The sequence below is a fragment of the Passer montanus genome, unplaced genomic scaffold (genome assembly GCF_014805655.1).
Source record: "Passer montanus isolate IOZ18808 unplaced genomic scaffold, ASM1480565v1 scaffold22, whole genome shotgun sequence".
NCBI classification, from domain to species: domain Eukaryota; kingdom Metazoa; phylum Chordata; class Aves; order Passeriformes; family Passeridae; genus Passer; species Passer montanus.
In genome coordinates this window covers 1,627,720-1,641,922 of record NW_024366815.1, presented here as the reverse complement: position 1 = coordinate 1,641,922, position 14,203 = coordinate 1,627,720, and the positions used below count along the sequence as shown (strand labels likewise).

The 14,203-nt window shown below is 41.8% G+C and overlaps 1 protein-coding gene across 2 annotated transcripts; it reads right to left on the bottom strand.

The window, feature by feature from the left end:
* Positions 1-618: 618 nt before the first annotated feature.
* Positions 619-13,419, bottom strand: DNAJC21 (DnaJ heat shock protein family (Hsp40) member C21). 2 transcript variants are annotated; one of them, XM_039709694.1, is made up of 12 exons: positions 13,232-13,419; positions 13,001-13,094; positions 11,991-12,114; positions 10,966-11,088; positions 7,735-8,039; positions 5,937-6,088; positions 5,508-5,595; positions 5,112-5,270; positions 4,444-4,483; positions 2,664-2,872; positions 2,198-2,273; positions 619-1,171 (listed from the first exon to the last, which is right to left on the bottom strand). In XM_039709694.1, exons 1-12 carry the CDS (start codon positions 13,326-13,328, stop codon positions 1,007-1,009), a joined length of 1,632 nt encoding a protein of 543 aa, XP_039565628.1. In that variant the 5' UTR covers positions 13,329-13,419; the 3' UTR covers positions 619-1,006. The 2 variants fall into 2 exon arrangements, with proteins under 2 accessions (XP_039565628.1, XP_039565629.1); XM_039709695.1 differs by having other exon boundaries at positions 2,198-2,270.
* Positions 13,420-14,203: the final 784 nt, after the last annotated feature.

Sequence of the window (14,203 nt, the reverse complement as noted above, 5' to 3'; positions counted from 1 at the left end):
GCATCAGCACCTCTCCAAATCTTACTTCATGGTTCTAAACAATATTGTACAGCCTTTGCTGAGCACTGTCTTACCCACCTCCATTCATAACTCCTGCGTACAAAGCAATTCCACTCCAAAATCAGGTGTTTGTTATCCCACCTTTTTTTTTTCCTACTGAAGATTGGGCAGATTATGCATTTAAACAAAAGCAGTGTCTTTCCTTAGAAATCAGAACAAATTATTCATTCGTGTCACTCAATTTCTCCTTCACTTATTCCAGCAAGGCTGTTCCACTAGACTGTTTTTCCCCAACACCTGCCATGGATGTACAAAACAAACAGGAATTGTCAGAACTGGTTAAACAGCTTTGTCATCTAGCTTCTTCCCTTCTGTCTGCTGCTCAATGTAAATAAGTAATTTCAGAATGGCAGAAGAAAAGCCCATATTTTGGCAGTGCTTCATATTTGATAGAGGATCAAGAATCAAAGAATATTCTGAGTTGGAAGGGACCCACAAGGATCATCAAGCCCAGCTCTTCCATGACCTGGGTGTTCTTAGCACCATTTCTCACCAACACAGCACATGCCCTGCTACTGGCTACTCACCTGAGCTTTTCTCAAAAGAAAATCAACAGCACACATGTCAAAATAATTTATTATTTCCTCTGTGTGGAAATAATCCATGCAGGTTCTACAGAAACACAGGGTGAACAGCTTTGAGTTACTATTTCCCCATCTATGGTGTGAAAGGTGCTCGGGGTACAGCGCTTTAGACAAGGTGGCTTGGTGGAAGGAACACACACCTGTGCCATGACACCAAACCATTCTATGACTAAAGGAAGGCTTTTAAGAACAGAAGAAAGCACAGAGTCTTCCACAAGATAGTACTCCTTTTGTGCATCTTCATTTTTTTCCTACATTGGTACTTGCCTTCTTTGTTTAACTCCAGACACAGGCAGTGTGCATGTTTCAGTTCTGTGAGAGTGTTAATGTACAATTCTGATGACTGTCCCTATAGCAAAGTTCTATCTGTTTTTACGTTTCTCTTTTTTGTTTTTGGTGTTCACAGCTCCATTTACAGTCAGTGCTGTGGTTGCTCTTGCATGTCCTGTGACTTTCAGGTGTTCAAACAATTTATTCCGGGATGGAAATGCACAGTTGCAGGTTACACAGTGGATAGGAACTTCACTCTACAATAAGGAAAAAAAAAATAAATACAAACCAGAATGCTTCACATTCGTATTGAGTATGTCATCAGTGCAATATACCAATTTCTTGCACACAGTTTCTCCTTGGCAATGAAGCAGGCATAAGCTGTTTGTTTCTATCATCAATATTTCATTAGTCATTAACAATTAAACACTTATTTTTAAAAAAATACTTGCAAATATCACTTCATGATATTTCAAAGGGCTTTAAGTAAAATCAAGAATGGAAGCCTTGCAAATCTAATTCAAAGTAAAGGATAGTTTTTATCTCACCTGACCATACAGGTAATGCTTTGGGCTCAGAGATGCAGTGAATTTAATAAGTCTTAGCTGTAGTTACTACAGAGTTTTGCTCTCTGGCAAGCATCAATATTGAGAAAGGTGCAAACATCAATATTGAGAAAGATGTCTGTCACCTGCTGGGTGACAACACCTCTGTCCCCAGCTGTTTAATTTATTTGAACTGCCTTGCACATAGAACTTCACCAACTCTCCTAGAAATGAAGCTGCGTCCTGCATTTCTCTGTGAGGACAAGAGCTGAAGTTTCAGTTCTTGAAATCAAAATTGCAGGGGCAGAATTGGTGGATTGGAGGTGACCAAAAAACAGCCTTCTTTGTAGTTATGTGACCCCCCTCTTTTAGCTCTCCTGTAAAGACAGGCTGAGAAAGATGAAGAGAAGGCTCCAGGGAGAACTCAATGCAGCCTTCCCATGCCTTAAAGGGGTTAACATAAAGGAGGGAGAGTGACTTCTTATATAGGCAGAGTGACAGGACAACAGGCAATGGTCTTAAACTGACAGAGGGCAGATCTAGATTACACGTTACGAAGAAATTCTGAACTTTAAGTGTGATAAGGCATTGGCATAGAGAAATTGTGGATGCTGCATCCCTGGGAAGTGCCCAAGGCCAGGCTGGATGGGGCTTTCAGCAATGTGGTCTACAAACTACACTTTAAGGTCCCTTCCAACCTATGATTCTATTTTAAATAGCATAAGTAATTTGACATACCACTGTTGAGCTCTCTGAAGACACCTTGGCAGACTTTTTTGCTTCCTTGGCCTTTTTGCCTTTAGGCTTAGTGCTGCTAACAGACAAAGAGGAACCAAAATCAGTGCACAGGAACATTTAGCATTTGCAAGCTTCTGATGTTTTTCAGTTTTCAATGTCTCTGCTGCTTTCCCCTGTTCTTGCTTTATACAACAAAATGTGTCTCCAGAAAAAAAAATAATTTATACAGTCAATTGTTAATCTCAGAATGTTGAATCAGTTCCTGAGAAGTGATATGGCAGCAATCTGCAGTCAAATACCACTTCCAGAGAAGTCCCTACACACTTTGTTTAGTATCATACTTATTCAAACCAGTTTTGGTGAGCAGCCCCCAGAGTCCACATTTGAGAGTAAATCTATCCTTGTCTGACAGTATCAAACATGACACAGAATGACACAGCGACTGCGATGTTGCAACCCAACACACCTTTTTGCTTCACTTTTTGTTTCATTCTCTTGGCTGACATCATCCGTAATGCCCGTGTCCTCCGACACAGCACATCTTTGGCCATCATTTAACTCCTCTGTTGAGCCACTGTCCTTCTCCGTGCTGGGCACTTCCTTCTCCGTGCTGGGCACTTCCTTCTGTTCAACTGTTTCTTCATCAGCACTTTGATCAAAAGAGTCCTCATAACTCTGTCCAAACAAAAAAAATCAAAGTTCAATACTTTCAGTTCGTTAGTGACTATGTTTATAGTATCATACTCATTTACCTCAAACATGGGTGGGTTGGGAGGAGAGAAAGCCATGGACCCTCTTAATTTTACTGTGTGTTTTCAGTGAGACTGTAACATGTAAAACCTTAGTTCTCCTGTTTTGAAAGATGAGGCCACCTGTGGTGAAGGGAAGAAACACCAATAAAACAGCCTCTGAAACTACAGAAGAGGAGAATGAAGGTAGCTTTCAATTGCACACAGGGTTCATCCTGTTCTGACTACCATTTCTTATTTCACAGGTAGTGGCTTGGCTTATAACTTTGCAAAGTGCACAGTCTGAGCTACCTGAAAAAAAAACTTGGCTAATTCTAACTTCATGAAATGAAGATAAAACCCACAGAGATTCCCAGTACTCCACAATGCTTGGCAAATGATGAAGGTGAGGATTTCCCAGCACAAGACTGTAGCTCAAGCAATGCAAGAGTGGCACCTACTGTCCAGGCTGTAGCAAACTGATGGAACAGAGCCATGGTGACTATGTGCCACCTCTGCAGTGAGATCAGGCCTTCTGGTCTCAAACAGAGGAGGAAAGAGTTAACTGAAGCCTCATGGCCTGCACAGAAACATAAAGGTCCAGCCAATACTCGGACTATGCAACTGGACCAGCCAATGTGGAGCCAGGAAGCTTCAGCTCCTTGAAAGAGTCAGAAGAGTTTCTTAAGAACAAGACATAATGATGGAGTGGGAGAGGGCAGAAAAGGTGAACAAAGAATAGGAAATTAGAGGGGAAAGCATGGAAGAGGCATGACCTGGTACAGACAGTGCACTGGAACAAGGCTAGGCCTGAGGAGTTAGTACTTGAAAAGGATGGAGTTTGAGGAAGGCAGACAGAGGAGCATGCTGACTATGACACCCCTGCCACTCAAGCCTGAAACAGCTTCCTCTTGGTGAATTTCACCTGCTGATGTCAGCTCAGATCTGTGATATCACACACAGACTCAGATCCTGGAGTACAACAGATTAGTGTTACTTTTGTTTGCAGTTCAAGAGAAAGGTGGAATTGATGTGTTCATTCCAACAGCTAGAGTGCCAGCAGGAAACCAATACTGTGGCAGTATTTTTGACCCTCTCTAAATTAAGAGATTAAAAACCAATGCATTATACAAAGTCCTACAACTAAAGCCAGAAGTGACCACCAAACTGAGCTCTTAATGCACCAAGGACACTACTGGTCTTACTGATCAATTCCTTGCATTCTCCCTATCTGCCCATTTCCATCTGTTTTTCTTATACTTCAGACTACAGCCTTTTCAGAGTCACCACCACATACTAACATCTGCACTAACAGAACAAAGTGAGGCCTATCACTCAAGTTATGCTGGTGGCAAAAAATATTAAAAATATTTTAAAATAGTTTTCAAATTCTGTGGAATTTCAAGTTCTCCTATTTTGCAGGACAGAGAAATAATTTGTCAGAAACTACATGCCAGTTTTTGGCTACTTAAGAAAACTGGGTTGTAAAGTTCCCAGAGCAGGATTATGATTACCTACCTTCATTGTTTTCTGCTTCCTCCTTTGTTTCTTTGAGAGTCTGTAAAAATAATTTTAAAATTACCTTTTTTTACAGAAAACTCCCAAAACCTAGTAGTATTTCTAAAAATATTATCAAGCTATACTTTTCCTTATCCTCTTAACACAGTATTAGGTAGCCACAAAAGAAAGTTGCTCATGCCAGAAATAAAACAGATCTCCCAAACTACTCACTGCATTTAGTAAAACATTTGTTCTGCTCAGACTGAACCCAAATATACTAGTGATGTAGTTGGGATTATGCTCTGGCTGTTTAAAAAATTAAGTTGTGTAACAATTCTGATTTTGAACACACTCATTTTCTATTTATGCCAGCAATCAATTGACAGTAAGTACCAAATCAATAAGCACTAGCTCTGTGGAAGTCCCTCTGCTTGAAAAATAACAAACCCTTCTTTTCCTTAACATATAACTTCAGGCAGCAGAGAAAATATCAGTCTGTTGTTTTATGGCACTTGAATGTAGTCACGCAAAGGCATGTGTTTTACTGGAACTCTGATGCTAAGAAGTATTTCAAATTGCACAATACTGAGAGCAATGCAGTGGCAAATCATCAGGAGCTCCCTCTGAAGGCCACTAAGACTTAGTAATTCATGAGTCATGATAAAATGAAAAACAATTTGAAGTACTTCTGTTTGGGTATGTCTTCTGCTTCTTCCTCCTCTTTGGTCTGTATTCCATCTGCATCATCCGAAGACACAGGAAATTTCCCTTCCTCCTCTTCCAATTGCTGTCGTAACAGTGATACCATCTCTCGATGCTTCTTTGATTTTTCGTGATTCTTCATGCTGTGAAGACCAGATTGTTACTGCAGGTTGCTCTGAGCAAACACAGTTATATTTACATATGAATTAACAACAGGTCTATTATCCAGCACTACTAAGTACGGAAAATTCTGCACTGACAATGTCTTTATTGGAAAGACAACACTCATCACTATGTAAAGTTAAATATTCTCTAAAATGCAGTTTTAAATTACTTAAAACCAACACCTACACCCCCAATCCCCAACCACAAATACTTACGCTTTCTCAGTTTTTAAGAATTTGTCACAAGCAGGGCAGTACAGACCATCAACAAATTCAGCTTCTTCAATTTCATCATTCAGTTTGTCTGAAGAGATCAACAGGGATCAGAGAGACAAAGTCAGATGAGCAATTTCTGAACAAGATGCTCTTTAAGACCCAGAAAATAGTCACAGCACTGACATTCAATTTCTCCAGTACTACTGACACACAAACAGCTCAAGATCACCTCACCAAATCAGACATTGGTACAAATTAACAGCTGAAGCTTGTTCAAAGGAAAACACCAGAGAGGGACAGACTCTAGCACAGCATCCTCAGAGGGAGGGAGGGAGCTGCATTACAGTCAGAACTGTGAATCTGAGGCTGTAAGTGAGCCACACTCATACTGCAGTGACCCAGTATATATCACCTCCACACACACCATACCTTCAATGCTTTTTGTCTCCTGTTCTTCTAATTCATCTTCACCACCTGATCCATCTCCAAATTCCTTTTCATATTGTGCCTCCATCTCTTGCAGCTCTCTCTCCAGATCTGACATAGTTATCCAGCTCTGCTCTTTGTACTGCTCAGCAAGCCTGCAAGCAGAATACAGTAACTTCTACACTGTGTCCCTCAGATGGGAACTACAAGAACAATGTTACTGAAAAGTAACTTCTACTTAAAGGTAACTGTTCTTCTTGGGCATCTCAGGAGGAAAGTCCTGAACATATTAGAATGGCGCAAACAATTGGAAATCTGAGCAATCTGAGTTAATTTGTGATGTCAATGGGCACCTCTGCACTGCAAGCAGAGATATTAACATAGGTGGGTCCTGGTTGAATTTCAGGCAGAACATGCTGTGCAGCATGTTAAGTATGAAGCTGACAGCAAGGAAGTCATCTCCATCCTACTCTAAGATCCAAACTTATAGTAAAACAGGGCACCCCTGATGAAGGGAATTATTGGTATATGACTTTATTGATTCAGAAGGCTGAACAATTGCTTTATTAAACTATATTATATTACATTATATTATACTGTAACTATACTACAAAGAATACTAAAGAAAACTCGTGACTGTCTCCTAACAGTCAGAACACAGCTTTTTTCAATTGGCCAAGGAAACAAAACAATCTTCAGTGGAATTCAACTGACAAATCACTTCAGGTAAACAATCTTCTTAACACATTCTACATGTGCAAAACAACAGGAGCAGCAAGTAGAGATAAGAATTGTTTTTCTCTTCTTCTCCCTGTGTTTTTCTAGGAAAAGAATCTGAGCGATAGACTTATGTCTCTCTGTTCAGAGAATGTGAATGCCACACAAACTCACAAAAAATGCAGGACAACAAAATCCACAAGCACATTACTCCTTGACTGTGTGCTACGGGAATGTACCGTCTCAGTTTTCCCAATTTAAGTGTGCCCCAGTTTACCAAATATGGCATCACAGAACAGTTGAATTTTGCTCCAGCTGGCTTCTGACCTCAGAATATCAAGCCACTTGTCAGTAAATGCATAACCCTACTTTATTGTCACAAAAGGGTTAAAGTATATATGTATATACAGAAAAACAGTACATAATATACTCCATTTATGTTATTACATAATTTTAATCAATATGTCATTATTTTGCAAGTGCACTCTTAATAAGAATTTAAGTTCCTCCCTCATATGTGCAGCCAAACAGTTGTTCCAGTTGAATAAATTGTGGCTATAGTCGGGAGACCACCTCTTCCTATTTTGGCAAGAAAGCCAAACTTTGACCCTGCATTTATTCCAAGGAAAGGGTCCTTTCCAAAGAATTAAGAGGGAAGACAAAGCTAAGCTCATTATCTCCTGTTTCTTCTCAGCAGGTGCTGAGAAGAAAGAGGAGAAAGGCAGACAAAGGTGATCTAAGTCCAGGTTGTTCTCCCTTATTCTACAACTTACATTTTTTTTCTTTAAAGGCAAATTGGTAACTATTAAATTTTATTTCCCCAGCTAAATAAAAGCACACTGGGTTCTGTACTATTACAGCCAGTTAATCACCCAGATAACCATTCCCCAGTTATCCTGGATCTCTACAAGTCAGTACAATGCAGAAACCTGAGTTTTAAAAAGCTTAGACTTGAGACCAAACTTAGTACCTAAAATTTTAAAGGATGTTTAAAAGAGCAAGCGGAGCTACTATTAGAATCTAATTGTATCCTCATGAATAATTTCCTCAAGTTAACAAAAAAATTTGTTCCACATGTACATACTTGGCTTGTTTTAGCTTCTGTTGCCTCCGAAATTCCTCTGCTTTCCTAGTTTTTTCTGCATTTTGTTCTTCTACAAGTTTTCTGTGGGCCTGTACTCTTTTATCCCTTTTACGAATAAAGGCAACTAGCTGACGGATCAGTTCATTCCTCTCTTTCCTTGCTTTCTCTCTTGTTTTCTTATTCTCTTTTTCCATAGCTCGTTTCTCCCAGCGGTTTGAGGCTTGTCGTGTGTCATACTCTTCTTTCCAAGCAAAGTTTTTCTGAGTACAGAAACTCTGCCAATATGCATAGAAAGGGTGGACTACCTATAAGAAAAAAACAAAACGAAGTCACTTGTTGAGAAAGGACAGAAAAAAACAGAGAAATAATTCAGAGCTTTTGTAACAGTTTTTTTCTGAACTTCTATAAAGGCCACAGTTTTGCCTCAGAGCAGTGAAGATTTACAGAAATTTCTAACATCATCCTTGAAGTTTCAAAGCACATCAATTCAACAACCTGATCTAAACTAGTACAAACTGCAACTTCTAAAAATATCCCCCTGCAGGACTGGATCATGCTGACCCTAGTGTCCAGTTACTTAGCTGTGCTGTATTTCTCCTGTCAAACTGAAAAGCACAATCAGAATCACACATGCTGCCTGCAAGCTGGTACTTACCTACGAACACTAAACACACACTCCACATTAAACCACACCAGAAGTCTGCCACATATTTGCACAGCATAAAAAAAGCAGAAAAACAAATACATAATGCTATTTCTTCCTTGTATATTCTCTCTGCTTCCTGATTAAGACAGAAATTAATAGCCCTCAATGATACAACAGCAAGGAGCTGTGACTTGCACAGTTTAAGAAATGACTATGGGAAGAAATATTTACTGCTGTTTTGTTAGCAAACTACATGACTGTAGGCCAAAATTATGCCCCTAGCTTTCACATTAAAATAAAAAGTGATCATTACTTATTCTCCTCCCTTTTACTACTCGTGTGTAAATGCTGGACTAACAACACGGCATCATAATGACTTTGTGTTTGTTCTTTATTTCTGTCCAAATAATTATTGTCCTTCTGCATTCTGTATATTCAGCAATCAAGATATACCTAAGGTCCCTTCTTACACTACTTGCCTCATCAATTTTCCTTTTTACCACTCACTTCTATATGCCCAACTGCTCATATTTTGGGATACCTCATAGAAGCATTTAACCTCATGGTTTAATGTTTTCTTCTAGTGAGTCCTCTTCTTCTTCTGTCATTTTTATTCACAGGAACTACAACTATCAATTGTTATTCACAGGAAAAACTCAACAATAACTTCCAGCGGCCTGTCTACGTGTGAAGTTCATGGCTGTGGCTTCTGGCAGGTAAGTCACTACACTTTTTCTCTGCTATCACAAAAAATAACCAATAACCTAAGTAATATTAGACCACCTACCTCAGATTTCTGATTCAGAAGAAGATACTTCTGTGCAAAAGGATGCACACCCATCAACTCCTGACAGGGATCACCCTCCCCTTCACTAGATGTATAAGGTGGGACTCTCCCCATTCTCAGCAGCTACCTTAACAACCTGCACATGTCTGGTGCTCACCAGCAGCTCGCTGAACTCCCAGGTGGATTTTGTTTTGCCTCCTACTCATACCTGGAGCTGATCACTTTTTTTGACCAGCATGTCTGCTCTTCCCATGAATGCCTGTAAACTCATAGCCTTAAGAATATCTTTCCTGGCTGCCTGGCTCTGATCAAGCTGCCTCTTATGCTTCTTGTGAATTCATAAAGTAGACCAAACCAGAGAGCATTCACATCACAGATTTTAAAGCCTTTTTAGAGTTTTTGTAGCTCTCTTCTAAAACTCTTCTCCCATTATATTCCTACTGCATAGAGAAGTGAGCACTGCAATGCTGGAATCCTCTGCCAGTGTAATCTCTTTGTCTGAATATAAGACAACAGGGAAAATTACCTTTCTACTTAACAAAAGCTATTTCCTATAAAATACCCTATGAATCCCTAGGGGGGAAAAAAGTGAGCACTCCACTGTCAGAAGAGTGTGAGCTAGGCAGACATCAAAGCACGTTGAATCAGAATTCCAGTCCTTTTTGCAGTTATTAACTGACATAAGCATTAAAGCTATTTTGAGTCTATAGTCGTATCTGTCCCATGGCCTCAAAACAAGCAGTTTTCTAAAGATGTTTCAAGATAATCATATTAAAAGACATAATTTAGCTGGTCCAGAGATACTATGTATTCTCCCTGGGAAATATTTCCATTTGTTAAGCCATCCTGTAACTTCTCCCCGCGTCTAAACACCCTTTCTGAAACTTCTTAAGAAGTTTGATTTGTAACTTTTGTTTCCAATTCCAGCCAAATTTTGTACCACTGAATCTATTAACTTTTAAAGTATGAATCTATTCAAATTTCATAAATAATTAGCCATACAGAGGAAGTGACAGGGAGAAGTACCACACTAGAAGCAACATTTGATTGCACTTCATATTGTGCAGTTATTCCCTAGCAAAAGTGTTATCACCTCATTATTTAATTTCAACACAGAATTATTGGTAACCTTAAAAAAAACCCTAAGTCTGATAGATTATAACAAACAGTTGGCAAACCAGATGACAAGAATTCAAGTAATACAAGTACCCATACACTTTCTTTTCTTTCTTCACAGAGGAAAGCATGCAATTTTTTCTGAATAAAATCTGACTACAAGCTAATTGCAAACGACAATGTAATCATAATGGCAGCTCACACTGCCAGTCAACATCACATCTACTTTCTAAAGGCTGTGCTACACACTAAGTGCTGTGCAGTTTTCCTGTATGAGGCAAGATACTACACGTTACAGGAAAAAAAATAGCTCAGTAGCCCTGTCTGTAACATAAGTTGTGTTAAGCACTGGTAAATTACTCTCATCAGAAAGCAAAGAAAACATCCATTCTTTTGCTTTATAGGTCTTTCACTAAACTTAAGTTCCATTGGCATAATTGATGGTTGGCCCTGTGAAGCATCGTCTGACAACTCACACAGCAGGCCTGGCTAATACTACAGTCCAACAGGAAGCATCAATTTTAATTCACATAAATATGAATCAGACCACAAACACTTCCTCTGCAGTAATGCTCTACAATAGTAGAAAATAACCACAGATGCATGGTATTCACCTCAGAGACCCGCAGGCACCCCTCCTTCAAGACAAAGTAATGCAGTTCAGTTTTACGCTTGCCCTTACCGTATCATAGTCACTATGGGAATATCCAAACATAGGGAATTCTTCAATATCTTCCTGTGTCATATATTCCAACTCTTCCTTTGCAATCTTCTCAAAAACTTGTCGATAGACTGTAAAGAATCCCTGAAACAAACAAACAAGCAAACAAATAAATAAATAAACCTTTTGCGTGGCTCAATAACAGACGTACAAATTCTCAGGTGCAGTGTATTTTAGAGAAACAATGCTGCACTGCAAGAGCAACTCAAAACCAGGATAAAGGCCTTGTAAGCACCTGCTTGAGGTACAAGACCCTTCTCAACAAAGTTCCACTATCTCTCATGCCTTTTATTTCCACCTTCCTCACACTGTCTCTGTCTCTCTCACACGCGTAGTTAAACACCAATTTTAAAAGAAAGTTTCCATATGCTGCAAATAGTGATAAGTTTCTAATTATGCAGGATCAAGTTTTGTGGATGTTCCAGACATAAAATTCACTATTAAATATCCTATATTTTTCTAAATTAATATGTTACTAACTGACTACTAGTACAATAACAGAAGGACAGGTAAGTATTTTCTCTGGTGGATGTTTTTCTAATCACCTGGAGCTTTTCAGTACATTAAATGGGATGTGTATCTTAAAATCCAATGGGAAATTCAAAAATCCAATAGGGAATTCAATTATAGTAAGCACACCTTCCCCCAAAGGCTATTGTTACATTGTTTTTCTGTAGTTTTCAGCATGAAATACTTTGATAAAGGTATTTCTAAATAAACACATGGTATTGCAAAAGCCTGGAATGCTTCACTATATAAATAAAAAAATAATATGCACATATCTGCAGTTGTACAGCATAGTTGGACATTTTGATTAATTAATTAATTGCTGGACAATATGCAAGAATTAAAGCCTCCTTAAACATCCAGGTTAAGTTTTGTCTTGGATTTGCATAAGCTATGCTAACAATTCTACGTATAACTTTAGCACAAAACAAATGCTAACATTGAAACTTAAGCTGATTAAAGATTAATTGATTCCTTACCTTTTCATCATCCCCATATCCAGAGTAACAGCTAACAGTGAAGTAGTGCAGCAGATCCAAGCTATCATCTTGATAGTCTCCATCAACTCCCCCTTTCAGCAGAGCCTCCCTGTGATTATCATACCTGGAAAAAATTCACAGCATCAAGGATGTAGAGACACAGAACACCCCTCAGTGCTGATAAACTAACACAGTACACCTATCACATCACTGTATAGCTTAACCCACTGTCCACAATTTATCTCTCATATCCAAAGACTTCAAAGAGAAAAAACATGACAGACCCAGTATAGATATTCCCTCCCGACCTTTATTTTACTTACTATAGCTATTTTATCTGCAATATCTATAGCAGTAATTCCTCAAGAGCCAGCTACCAATCAATCACATTTGAGAAAGATGCCTCACCAAACTTCCAGAAAGGGGCAGGGACATTATTTAAATCACCCAATACTTGCATGCACTCAAAAAACCCCCAAATCATACATAAGCACATAAAAACTGGAATACAGTCCCGTATTTTCAAGGAGGACAAACTCAGGAGAAGTGGGTTTGGCTCTGTAAGCAGGTAGATGCTTCAGCCCACGTGAAAAACAAGCTACACAGAACATTTGGAATAGCGATCCCTTAGAGATGTGTATGTGTATATTTCAAATTAGAACTGAACACCTGCACGCACTGCCCAGGGCCTGAGGGCTGCCCAGAGCTGCCGTGAAAAGCCGCCCGGCGCTCGGGGAGGAGGCAGCAGGCCAAGCCCGGCCGCTCGCAGGGCGCTGCTCGGGGCCCAGCACGCCTTCGGCCCCGCACACCACGAGGAAGCTGAGGGTGCGGAGCCGTGCCCCTCCTGCTCGGCTCTAACTCTTGCAAAGCCCAAAACCAGTCGGCTGCCCCTGCCCACGGCTGCCCCTGCCCACGGCTGCCCTGCCCGCAGCGAGGCCCAGGAGCAGCGCGGGACAAGTCCTGGCACGGCCGGGGCTAATAAAGCCTGTGCCAGGCCAAGCGCCGCTCACCAGGCCCGTTCCTGTGGGTCGCTGAGCACGTCGTACGCCGCCTGGATCAACTTGAACTGCTCCGCTGCCTCCTCCGCGTTCTCGAGGTTTTTATCTGCGGGACAATTTAACGAAACCGTGTCAGCGGCGGCCAGGCTCGGCGGCAGCAGCCCCCCCGCCGGCCCCGGCACCGAGCCAGGCGACAGCGCTGCCCCCGCGCCGCGCGGGGCCGGGGCCGGGCCCGGGCCGTACCCGGGTGCCAGCGCAGAGCCAGCCGGCGGTACGCCCGCTTCAGCTCCTCCTCGGCGGCGTCGCGCCTCACGCCCAGCACCTCGTAGTGGCACTTCATGGCGATGGCGGCGGCGGCCGGCGGGGCGGGGATACCGGGACAGGGCACCGCCGCCCCGCGCCGGGGAGGAGCGAGGCCGGCAGGGGAGGAGCGAGGCGGGAGGGAGGGAGGGAGGGACGGACGGAGGGAGCTGCGGCGCGGCGTCGCCCGGCTGCCGGCGGCGCGTTGGGAGCGCTGGTCCCCGGCCCGCGGCCGCAATCACGCGGTTTCAGAGTAACCGGATACCTGGTGCTGGAATTCACGGAATCAGTGAGCGTGGAAAAGATCTCCGAGATCATCGAGTCCTGCCTGTGACCCGACACCACCGCGTCAACCACAGGGTTTTCTTGAACACCTCCAGGACCGGTGACTCCACCCTCCCTGGGCAGCCCATGTCACCCTTTCTGTGAAGAAATTACTCCTAATGTCCAGCGTTAACGTCCCTGGCACGGCTTAAGGCTGTGTCCTCTTGTCCTACTGCCAGTTGCCTCAGAGAAAAGTCTGACACCAACCTGGCCACCCTTTCCTTTCAGGGAGCTGAAGAGGGAAGTGAAGTCTCCACTGAGGCTCCTCATTTCCAGGGTAAGTATCCCTGCTTCTCTTCAGACCTGTGCTCCAGGTTTTGTTGTGCTTCACAGCTTGGTTTCCATTTTCTGAATTTGCTCCAGCACCTCAAAGTCCTTCCCGAACTGAGGAGCTCAGAACTGAACACAGGGCTCAAGGTGTGACTGCACTAGTGCTGAGCACAGGGGAAGAATAGCTTCCCTAGGCCTGCTGGCCACATTATTTCTGAAATTGATATTTCTGATTCCTGTGGGTGTGGAGGAGCTCAGAGGCACAGCCAGCACAGCGCACATTCTCAAGGTAGCTTTTTTAATACCTATACTCTTCAGAGA